We start from the raw sequence: 11,896 nt of genomic DNA, 5'->3' as shown, positions 1-11,896 counted from the left end.
GGGGGGGGGGACATTTTACTTCACTAAATGCCATCTGTTATTTTTTGCAGTGTAAGGGCAAAATAAAATGTGTTGATTGCTCTAGAAACCTTCCTTTGTCTGTCCGTAATTATAATCTGTAGAGAATTTCTTCTTGATAAAGACAAGTGGCCAAGAATATGAAATGTGGTTCTTTTATGTCGGCATATGGTCTATTTCCCAGAAGCAATCTATAACAGTTAACCATAATTATAGGAGCAGCATTAGGATAAATTCACTTTAAACAGACATTATTTACCTTAAACAGAAAATTCCTAATTAGAAACAAATGCAGACAAATTATGACATCCTTAGAATCTATGCACTCACTTGTTAAGGGAGTATGGAGAGGGCTCACAGGCTAAACCCTCTTGACACAAGCAGTGTGTTTGCTGCATATTTCAGCAAACACCCACCATTGGTGCCAGCACTGATCATAGGAGTTTACCCTTTGGCTGCCATCGGTAAAGCCTCAGATTGAAGTCATGACAGCCTGGAGTCTTTAGAAGACTCCAGGACCTGTCATTGCTGAAGATCTGTAACAGTGTGCCAGTGACACACTCCCTAAAGTACCATAGGATATCAAAAAAAATATATATAAATAAACATGCTAGGTATTGCCGTGTCCCGGTATATCAATTTTTTAAAACTGTTATTTGCAGAGTTGAAAATGAAAGTTATTAGTGTCAGAAGATGGCAAAATTATTATTTTTTATGTACAGAAGGTTTTAACGTTTTGTAAATATATTAACAAAGTAAAACCTTCATAAATTTGGTATCCCAGCGATCGGACGAACCAAAACAGTAAGAGACTTGTCCAGTGGAGCGCACAGTGAAAGCTATAAAAATTGAACCCACAAGAATATGGTGCAAATGCATTTTTTTTTCACCAATTGCACTGCATTTGGAATTTTTTTTCCCTCTTCCCAGTAAAGACCATGGAATATTTCTGTATAATGCAAGGACCAGCACCACCGGCTACACACATTTGCATGCAGCCGGCCTAAGCAATAATTTTTTCCATCTGTGCTCAGGTGTAAAATGTCATAGGAAGTCAGGAACTGACAATCCAGCATTATAAGAAATAGTGAATGAACAACATGTGTCCCTGTTCTTTTAAATGCTTAAATGAAATCTATCTTCAAACTCAAGCATAATAAACCAGGGACAATTACCAAGAGGATGGTAGTAATCTTTTTATTTTGTTATCCATGGCCTCCATCCTTCTAAAATCCACTTTTAAAGTTATTGTAATGAGAGTCCTGGGGGTATTATCAGCCTGCCCCCCCCCCATGCTTTAGTTTCACTTAAACATTTTACTGCATGTTTTTGAAGTCATGATATTTTTATCATGATAAAACACAGATTTTTTTTAAATAAATCAAAGCACAAAGACCACATAAAAAAAAGAGAGTTTAATAAAGATACAGTCTCTGAAAACATTTAGCAGAAAGTTAGTATTATAGAGCCAGGTCTTTGTGTTAGTTCTTACGTATTTTGTGGAGCTTAAGACAAATCTAACATTTCTATGTCTTACATTTAAAGGAAGTGTCACAACGTTGTGTAAACATTTCTTGTCCAACCTACTTGCATTGACATATAACATGATGTGGACATTTTCTAAACCTGTAACAGAAGGAACAGCAGAGAGGCTAGACACTATTTGTATGCATCTGCTTTAATATATTAATTACTGTATCATAATCTAACCCTGTCCATATTCAGTAACTCTGTTGCAATGACCAATTTATGTTACGTAAAATCTCCACAGTGTAACAGTGCACTTACAGGTAACAGGACAGATGAGTATTATCACAGGATGTGTCAGCCAAATATATATATGAAAATACCAGACAAGATTCAGCAGTAAACCAGGAGGGCACTTACGAGACCCTGTAGTCCTTCAAGGCAAATTTCCAAGTCTTTGGAATCGGTAAGATTTCTCGGGGTGACCCAGCGCGCCACTTTAAGAGCACCATAAGTCTTTGGAAATGATTGTCATCACCAAGATAATAGCAGTTTCTTCAATTTTTCTCCAAGCTGGAGCCACTGACCATATACAGTATCCTAAGTGCATGTCATCAAAGCCAGGCTTCTAGCGGAGCCCATTCCTCTCACATGCCACATGTAGGTCTTCTATCCATACAAGACAGTTCTGTAGACCATCGGATCAGTGACCACAAGATCAAAGAAAGCTGAGGCAGCAGCTAGTATATGATAGAAGGGATAATGCTAATATTTTCCCAAATATATTCACTGGATGCAGCACGACCACGATTCGCCTAAGCAGCATGGACAGGAGAAAGATCGTACAGGCTTGGGGGGAATCAGGTCTAGATCTTCATCATCTGGAATCTCATCTAGGCGATAGCCATCCTGCAGAAGTTGTCTGTTAAGGTCTTGTGAAACCTGCTACAGAAACATGAACCAAATTATAACCTGCATCAGAAATGAAGGGAAATCATATTTTGTGCCATTAGGTGGGTTCTCATGGCAGACTAGGGTATGGTGATGCCACACAGTCCCCTGTATCAGATTTTTAGGACTGGTGAAACATGTGAAAGAATTACCGCTTTTGCAAGTTCCTAATACAGGAGCCCACCAAGCCTATAATAATCTGTAGCTGGAGGAGTGCAGAAAGGCTCTTTCTTAATTTACCTCTGAGTAAACACATGACAATTCTACCAATGTCTCCAATAAGCATATTTAACAGATAACACATATAGGGGAGGTCATCCTCTACATCCCTGTAAAACTATTTTTTTCTGGCATTTTAGATTACAGGGCAGAACTGGACTGTTAGGGGTCTACTATCAGACAGACATTCTCATGGTAGATTTCCTTTAAAGAGGTTCCAGTTTCGGCAAATAGTTGATACTATTTGTGTAATGAAAAAGCATATTGGAAAATTGTATCACTTATCAATTCCTCAGTTTTCTAGATCTCTGCTTGATGTCATTTTATTGGAAGATTCAATGTTTACTTTCAGTTGATAAAGATTTGCCCATGGTCATGTGGTGTCACACAAATGACCATGGACTGTTGTTTTTTTTAGGGTGACAGGTCCTCTTTAAAGGCCTATAATGCCTGGGTGCTGCCATCTTAGTAAGGATAATTGCACCATGACATTGTCAGTTAAGTAAATCTGTTGCAATGTGCCGGTGGTAAATTGTAACAGATCATCAGTAAATTCACCATATACTGCAATACAAGTGTCTGCAAATATATTTAAGAAAAAAAATAATAAAAAAATGGATATTTAAAAAAACAAATAAAATCGTAAACATGTTAGATAAAACTGCATCCCAAGGTACCGATCTATCAACATATAAAAACCATTTAATCCCTGTGGTGAACCCAATAACTGGAAATGTCTGAAATGCCAACTCTGCTATTTTGCAACACCGAAAATTAAAGGGGTTTTCCCACAAAGTTAGTCCCTACCCTGTAGATCCCTAACTTGATGATCAGTGGCCTCCACAGTGCTGAGACCCTTGCAGATCGTGAGTAAGAGGGGTCCAACCGACCCCTCGCTGCTCCTCAGACTAATGGAGCAGACGGCCGAGAATAACTGTTCTGTTCCATTAATCTCTATGAAGCTGACGGAGATCGGTGAGCGCAGCGCTTGCCAATTCCATGAGCTCCATAGAGATTAATGGAACAGAACAGTCATTCTCGGCCGTCTGCTCCATTAGTCTAAGGAGCGGTGAGGGGTCAGTTGGACCCCTTGTTCTCGCGATCTACGGGGGTCTCAGCACGTGGATAGGGCCTAACTTTGCTTCGTGGGAAAACCCCTTTAAGTGCAGGCTCCAAAATGGTAGCAATAAGGTCATCATACCGTGAAAAAAAAAATTACACCTTACATAGTGTGTACAATGAATAAAAGTTATCAGCACAAGAATATGATAAACTAAGATTTTTTTTGGGGGGGAAAAGGTTTGTATTTTTCATAATCTATTAAAAACATAATCAAAGCTGTAAACAGAGCCCACACGAAAATGTTGCAAATGCATTTTTTTTTTAATTAATTTCATAGTATTTAGAATTTCTTGCTAGCTTCCCAGAACATGGCTTGGAATATGAAATACCATCATTAAAAAGTACCATTTTTTAAATTAAAAAAAAACACAACACACAACACACGGGCCCTCAATGCTCTGTGTAAGAAAAATAAGAGACTTTTGAAGTCTCATCCCCTGCTGTTTAGCTATCTGTCACCACAGAGAGTTAGAAGCAGACGTCCCCTTTCACAGTGCAGCAGACGTCTGGCTGTACCGCAGGGGTCGATCTCATTAAAATAAATAATGAGATGTGCCTGCAGTGTTGCAGTAACACTATAGACAGGGATATCTGCTTCCTGCTATGTCCATAGTGTAAGCAAATGATCTGGGTGTCTTTTCGCTACTGATCAACCATTTATGGCCCTGTTAGTGCTTACGAGTTCCACACTCTTCATGGATTCCTGTTTATTCTGAATCGCCTTTAAATATAAACTTACCTCGGCTGAGGAATATCCAGAGGAGCAACGAGATTCTAGCTCTACATCACTAAAACAGGAAGCAGAGAGGAGACAAGGTCAGGAAATAAAGAGTGGAAAATGGGGGGTGGGAGCGACAAAATATTTATAAGAAAATCTAAAAAGATAATGTAAGAACAACTTTAAAATCTGTTGCACATAATAAAGTGACAATATATGGGTATACGGTAATGCCAATCACCACAGTGCCTAGTATCTGATTACAGTGCGAGTGTAACAACCATTATCTGTTCTGGCCTGAAGCAGAAGGTCCAGCACACTAACAAACCTGTACCAGGTCCTCCAGCTCAGCTTCTAGTCACCTGAAGGGGAGCTCAGCTGAAATATCCAGCAATGCGGCTTCCCTGTCACCTGTATAGGTGCCAACACCTGGAGGGAGGCAGCCAGGTGATCAGAACTGGACCGCTAAAAGGAGGTCTTCAGAATAAAAACTGCATAAGGGCCTGTAACAGCACGTTAATTCCGACCAAGGGTAACAACTCATCTGATAAAAAGAAATGTGCAGTGTTTGGTTTTTTTAATCAAATGCCTTCTAATCCACAGTGGATTTCCCCAATTCCATGCAAAACATCTTGACATTTACTCTAAGGGGGACATATATCAGAACAAATGAAGAGGAGCGCAGGCAAGTATATATGGTTTGTTTATTTTCTGTTTGTTTCAGTAAATAATTTATATTATTTGTGTAATGAAAAGTTATACAATTTTTCAATATACTTTCTGTATCTATTCATCATGGTTTTCTAGAACTCTGCTTGCTGTACTTCTATTGAAAGCTTCTCTATTTAATTCCAGTGAATAGAAATCTGTCCATGGAGATGTGAGATAATGGCTCGTGCACCTGCATGTCCATGGACAGATTTCTGTCCACTAGAAGTAAACATAGAAGCTTTCTATAGAATGACAGCAAGCTGAGATTTAGAAAACAGTGAGGAACTGATACAGAAAGTATATTGGAAAATTGTACAACTTTTCCTTACACAAACAATATCAATTATTTGCTGAAAGTGGACAACCCCTTTAAGAAAATAGTTGTTTCCTTTAATTCAAACGTTATGTGCATTGGGCATTTTGTGCTACAATTTTACAACCAGAATGCAGAGTTTTTATCCCAACTAGTGTACAAAGGCAGTGAACCCTAAATAGGCAAACAGGTATAATAGAAACTGAGGCCAAATACTGACAAAATAGTTCCACATGAACACGGCAAATGGGAATAATAACCAAGGGAATTTTGGATCTACAGTTACCACTTACTTTTACAGACAGAGCACAAGACAATTTCGTTTGTATCCAAGTAATAGCACCCACCTACACTACAATGTTTACCTACAATCAATCATTAACAGAATTTCAAGAAACCCCTGCACTGGATATAATGGTGCAACATTACAGTTTCATTTCCCTTATAAAACTTTGTCTCCACTAAATGCCAAGAGCATTCATTGCTTTGTAATTCATGAAAGCCGTATCCATGCAGCAAGTCACATTGCAGTTTTTACTGAATCATCTCAAACCCCAGGAGTTGTGCCGATGACATTTTGACTGCAGAGTGTGAATATGAGTACAATGCAGCTTTTTAAATATAATTATTTATATAGCGCACACAGATTCCACAGCGCTGCGCAAAGCATAACAAATTGGACCCTGTCCCCAATGGGGCTCACAAAACTTACCAATATGTTTTTTTGAAGAGTGGGAGGAAACCGGAGGAAAGCCGCGCAAACACAGAGAGAACATACAAACTCTTTGCAGTTGTTGACCTGGGTGGGACTGGAACCCAGGACTCCTGCAAGGCAGAAGTGCTACTTACTCAGCCACCATGCTGCCCAATTTACATGATTTCATGTTTATGCTTAAAAACTTCTATTTTGATTTATACATATATGACACATCTCAAGAGCAGATCATTACAACGGGGCCCGAGGCAACACACCCACAGGGTTATAGTGTCATAAATGAGCAGTTACTGTGCTGCTAAACTTCAGCTGTTTTTCAATGCGCTTTACCACCAAAACCACCCACCAAATTTTTTTATACTGAAAAGGACAATCATCCATGAAATCCTTGTACATTTTTCCATGCTCTCAATACACATGTACACAAGAGCCAATTCAGCACCTCCAAAGGGTCCTGAAACCAGAGTTAGAAAGCAAACAGAAGGAAGAAGCTTGGTTCTAGTACCATATTTGGGAAGTGAATTCCGGACTTGAAGAGGCTATAATATTCATACAGTCCAGGGCCCATGGCAGTCTTAATCTGCCCCTGCGTACAAGCCATGAAATTAATGCAATTCCAGGATATCTAAAAGTTCAGTACTGGTTATTTTATAGTGTTTCCTACTCGAATGTTTTATTAAGTGTCAGATAATTCTAAATATAAATTCACCTGTCAGAATCGAGGGACACCAGTGTTTCATCAGATGCCTGGCTGAGGGCTGCATATCCCTTGTTAAACTTTACTAACCTAAAAATACATAAAAGTTTTTATTACACACACAAATGAATGACACAGCTCTATACTGACTTACACTGCAGCCAGGCCCTACCTTTTAGGTGCAGCCTTCATTTTCCCTGTTCCTCCAAGCATTCCTTTTTTTCTAAGAGCTGCCCGTGCCAAGTCTCTCTGTCTTTCTGAAAGGAGAAAATCTTGATAATATCCCAGCATACAAGAAGTGCAGAAAGTCTTTTCAGTAAAGCCTGTCCAATCTGGAGATCTAACATTTACTCCTATTCTTGCACAATAACAATAAGCCTAAGGCTGTCAGAGTGCAATCCCTGAAAGACCAGTTCCTATAACCCGTCTCACCTAGTTAGGGTGACAAAATCAACACCCATAGCATTTTACACATAATATGGTTGTTGCATTTAGCCTCTAGAAGACCCATAGCAGTGGGTAAAAACGAAAAACCTCAACAGCAAATAAATTATTACCAATGTAAAAATACCTCTATAAATGTGTCCTACAAGTGTCACCAACGTCTCTTGAAGAATGTATTTTACACACAGGGTGCAGCGAGGAAGGGAGAGGCTCAGGCCTGACAGACCTGCAGACAAGGCAACCTGTACCTATCAAGCTGTGCTTCACAATGTAGTAATAGTTATACTAGTTGTCACTGTATTTTCTCTATGCACAAATAATGTAATGTACTGAATGGAGACAATGTGCATTCTCCTCTTCTAACAATTGTGCAGACGTTGCTAGAGGAGATGCTAGAATAACTAAAGCAGATTTTGCTGAGGATAAGACACTGTTTGGTTTGTCTCAGTCTTCCGATCCATTTTATGGCAAGGAAACAAATGGCAAAAAGTAATCCACTTGGTTGATATGACTTTTCCATGTTCTCTATTAGAGTATCTGCAGTAATGCATTCCACAAGAATCCACCAGAATCTCCTGGCTTACGTACCCTTAGGTTAGAAGGATTGGAAACCCTCTTCTGAAGACTTCTGGCTCCTCCAGGAAATAGTATAAGGATATCTATCTGATGTAATCACCAGAAGGGAATTCTCCTATTACAATTCCCCCTGCAATATTGGTTACTGCTGCTAAGCCACACCAAATCATTGCCGGGAGTGATATATATATTCCGACAAGTATACCCTCCAAGCACCTGGTAGCTACCCTCTGTGATACTTACGCAGCTTGGCCTGGATTGTAGGGCCCTTGCTCATCAGATATGGCCCTTTTTTCTCTACACCGGGAGCCTTGGACTCCATTATCCATTCCTGTCAGGAGAGTAAAGAGGATTATTCCAATCACTAGGCGAAGGAATGACTTAGAGCAATCTCATTATTAGAATGGAAAAAGCGGAAGAGTAACATTTCAACATTTTAAAACAAAACCATAAAAAAAAAATGGAGCTTTTGTATCCAGTTATCAGTCTCTGCAGGACCCCTGCAGGTGCCATGAATAGACCTTTTGTCAGGGAACCTGATATGCATCAGTTTATTTGCTTGTGATTAGATAGGATTTTAGCCTGTGGTTACACCATTAGGTTTTTATGCAGTCTTCAAAGCAAAAACAAAAATAACCAAGAAAATTTAGTATCACATACTGCATCAGAAGGGACCCAAAAGTTTCTACCTTAACAGAGTTGGTGGCTCCATGATTCCAGATGATAAATGGTGATGGTGGGGTCTAGCGCTTAGTGTCAGTGGAGGTCAGGACACTGAAGTCACTGGACTTGTACCACCTGGAATAGCGGCTACAAACACAGGTAAGGTAAAAGATTTGGGATCCATGTCACTTCTTACAGACTTCCCAGCCCCACAATACAGGCAGGAGTAGGGCAGATGGCCGGGACATCCACAAGCCCATGCAGACATACAGGACAGAGAACACATCTCTGTAAAGCCTTGTGTGTCCCTAACAGGTCACAGTGACATTTCCTATAAATGTTGTCACACAACTTCCCTGTATTCCTGAAGGGCAGCCATACACAGCCATACGTTCCCGGGTGATCCAGCAGTTCTGTGCATAGTGATGGCGGCGGGGTCACGGGGGTCATGTCTAGGTACACATAGAACAAGAGCATGGAGCTCCCATCCGCAAGGCAGTGCCCCCTCCTCTGGGTGCACAGCTGATGCATCCCTTGTAGTAACTATACAGATGTATAACTCAGCACCCGCAGCACAGCTCCTGCCCTGACCCACCACATGGCGGCTCCTCTCCCGCTCCTACCTGCGCGCCGTCCACTGCACCGGAGCGCTGTCCGGGGTCTCTCCGACTACCAGGCTCCATCCGGCTGTCTCGGGCCGGCCGCTTCACCACCCATGTAAGAGGCTGAAAACACTTTGACCAACGAGAGGCTATGACTCGCATCACATGACCTATAGCCACGCCTCCTGGAGATGACAGTAGTGGACATTTTGGAAACTGTTAGCTGGTCACGTGGGGCGATGCGCGTGTATATGACAGCAGTGAGGGCGCTGCCTGCTCTCCATAGTACCAGCACCAGGCGCCGTCAGCGCTGTATCACCTGTGCGCATCCTTCCCTCCGCACTCACTATGGAGTGCACTGTCCTGTGCGGGGCTCCAGTGATTTATTCCATAACTTTTTGTCGCTTTATTTTGGTGATGTTTTGGACCAGTAAGTGGTCAACCATTATAAAACTATATAAAATAATAAAGATAATAAAAAAACATTGCACTTACCAATGCTTAGCAGTATCTCCCCTGTAGTTCACAAGGCTGCTCATATTTTAAACCAAAAGCAGGTGTGGATGATAATGGGTAAGAGCATGTCATTGAAGGTGCTGTCACAAGATGCGTTGCGTTATTTGATGCATTTTTTACGCATTCCAAAGGCTTCAGCCTCGATCACATCATGAGGTTACATTTTTAGCAGATGCAGTGGAAACGTAATGTAACCTCCGCTTGTAATCAATGATGAAGTCTTGGGAATGCATCAAAAAACACAATACATCGTGAGAAAGCGACCTTGGGGTGCAATCACAAGTGGCGTTTGGGATGCGTTGAAACTAAGTAAGTGTAAGCAGCAGTGTAAACATATTCATATCAGCTTACACTGCCAGCAATGAAGAAAAACGCTTCCAGAGTAGCCAATCGTATTGTAACACGCGTGGGTTCTGATGCATACGCGTTTTGACGCATCCAAATGCCACATGTGAATGCACACTAAGCGCACCTTCCCACGTGGCATTTTTCTTGTATTTTTAAAGGACACCTACCACCCTGATTCTACCTATAAAGGTAGAATGGGTGGTAGGTGGATGAATGGGACGTGAGGATAGCCCTTTTTTGGGCTAATCCTCACATCTCGGCTATCTTTTAGAAAACTTTAATGCAGGCATATGTAAATTTTTTTATGCGGCTACTGGGGCGTGGAGTAGGCGTACATGAGGCTACTAGTCGTGGCTACTCCACGCCCCAGTAGCCACGTTACTCCGCATATTTAATCTTCGGTGCGCAACTCCTCATAGCTGCGCGCCCTCGTCCTAGTCCCCAGCGTTCTGTGCATGCTGCGTGGCCGAGGCTCCGAGGCCGGAGCTACTGCGCATGCACAGAAGGCCGCAGATGCCAGGGGACTCGTAGCTGAAGATTAAATGGTAGGCAGAGTAACGTGGCTACTGGGGCGTGGAGTAGTCGTGACTAGTAGCCTCATGTCCGGCTACTCCACGCCCCAGTAGCCGCATAAAAAAATTTACATATGCCTGCATTAAAGTTTTTTAAAGATAGCCGGGACGTGAGGATTAGCCCAAAAAAGGGATATCCTCACGTCCCATTCATCCACCTACCACCCAATCTACCTTTATAAGTAGGTTCCCTTTAAACGTATCCAAAACGGGAGTGTGGAGTGGTTTTTCCTGAAACGCATGCATTTCCAATGAAACACATGCGTTTAATTGCAAACGCATATGCGTTTTGGTCAAACCCCCTCCCACTTTCGTTTTGGATGTTATTAAAAACGCGAGAAAAACGCCACGTGGGAAACAGCTGTCAGGGTTCCTTAGTGCTCAGTCTGTACTGTCAAAATCACCATTATCTTCATCATTCTCCTTTACCACCCTCCTGTGGATCCCTCATCACCCTTTGTGTTCTCTCATCCTCCTGTATGATCCCCCTCCCCTATCATCTGTCTGTCCATTCCCTACCAAACCAAACTTTTCAGAGCGCTGTATAAGTCAGTATTCAATTACACATTGCACGCACTTTTCAGTGTGCTGTGTGAGTATTATTATTTTAGGGCTATTACTACACATAGAAAGCTCTTTTCTGTGCAATGTATGTGTAGTATCCTTTCAGGGTATTTATAACTAATAGGATGCATTTTTCAGTAGTATCCTTTTAGGATAGTTATTACACATAGGGCACACTTTTCATTGCACTGTTGGCCGATTATTGTAGAGGGTACTTATTGCTCTGTGTGTAGTGTTCTTAGCATGCCACTAAAAAATGTTTTTGCCCTAAATCACACTTTTATTTAGCCCCTTTATTACTCCCCTCCAAATTGTACCTCGCTCCCCTATTACACAGTAATAATAAACACCAGGTACTTTCCTCACCCCATTTACCTGCAGCAGCTCTCCTCCTCTGTGAAGCAGTGAAGACAGAATGTTGTCATCTCAACGCGCCTTCTAGCTCTGCCACATAGCAGAAGAGGGGCAATAATGGTGCAGAAAGACGTCTCACTGTATTATCACTGCAATCAACTCTATTGGCCTCTGGAGGGCCCCCCAAACAATCCTGGAGGCAAGTTTTTTGTTTAACTTATGACATCAACCACCAGGATGAAGCATTGTAAGCCAAGCACATTGACTTACTGGTGTGTGCCTCCTGGGGCAGGATTCACTTTTCTCTTTGCTTCTTATTACCAGGT

The 11,896-nt window shown here is 41.5% G+C and overlaps 1 protein-coding gene across 1 annotated transcript; it reads right to left on the bottom strand.

The window, feature by feature from the left end:
• Nucleotides 1–1,418: 1,418 nt before the first annotated feature.
• FAM219B (family with sequence similarity 219 member B) lies at nucleotides 1,419–9,398 on the bottom strand. The gene is made up of 6 exons (XM_072147885.1): nucleotides 9,238–9,398; nucleotides 8,195–8,282; nucleotides 7,104–7,188; nucleotides 6,944–7,021; nucleotides 4,517–4,565; nucleotides 1,419–2,430 (listed from the first exon to the last, which is right to left on the bottom strand). Exons 1-6 carry the CDS (start codon nucleotides 9,376–9,378, stop codon nucleotides 2,272–2,274), a joined length of 600 nt encoding a protein of 199 aa, XP_072003986.1. The 5' UTR covers nucleotides 9,379–9,398; the 3' UTR covers nucleotides 1,419–2,271.
• Nucleotides 9,399–11,896: the final 2,498 nt, after the last annotated feature.

This window comes from Engystomops pustulosus, chromosome 4 (genome assembly GCF_040894005.1).
Source record: "Engystomops pustulosus chromosome 4, aEngPut4.maternal, whole genome shotgun sequence".
Classification (NCBI taxonomy): Eukaryota; Metazoa; Chordata; class Amphibia; order Anura; family Leptodactylidae; genus Engystomops; species Engystomops pustulosus.
Note: the sequence above shows the minus strand (reverse complement) of the source record. Positions and strands in the feature narration are given on the sequence as shown.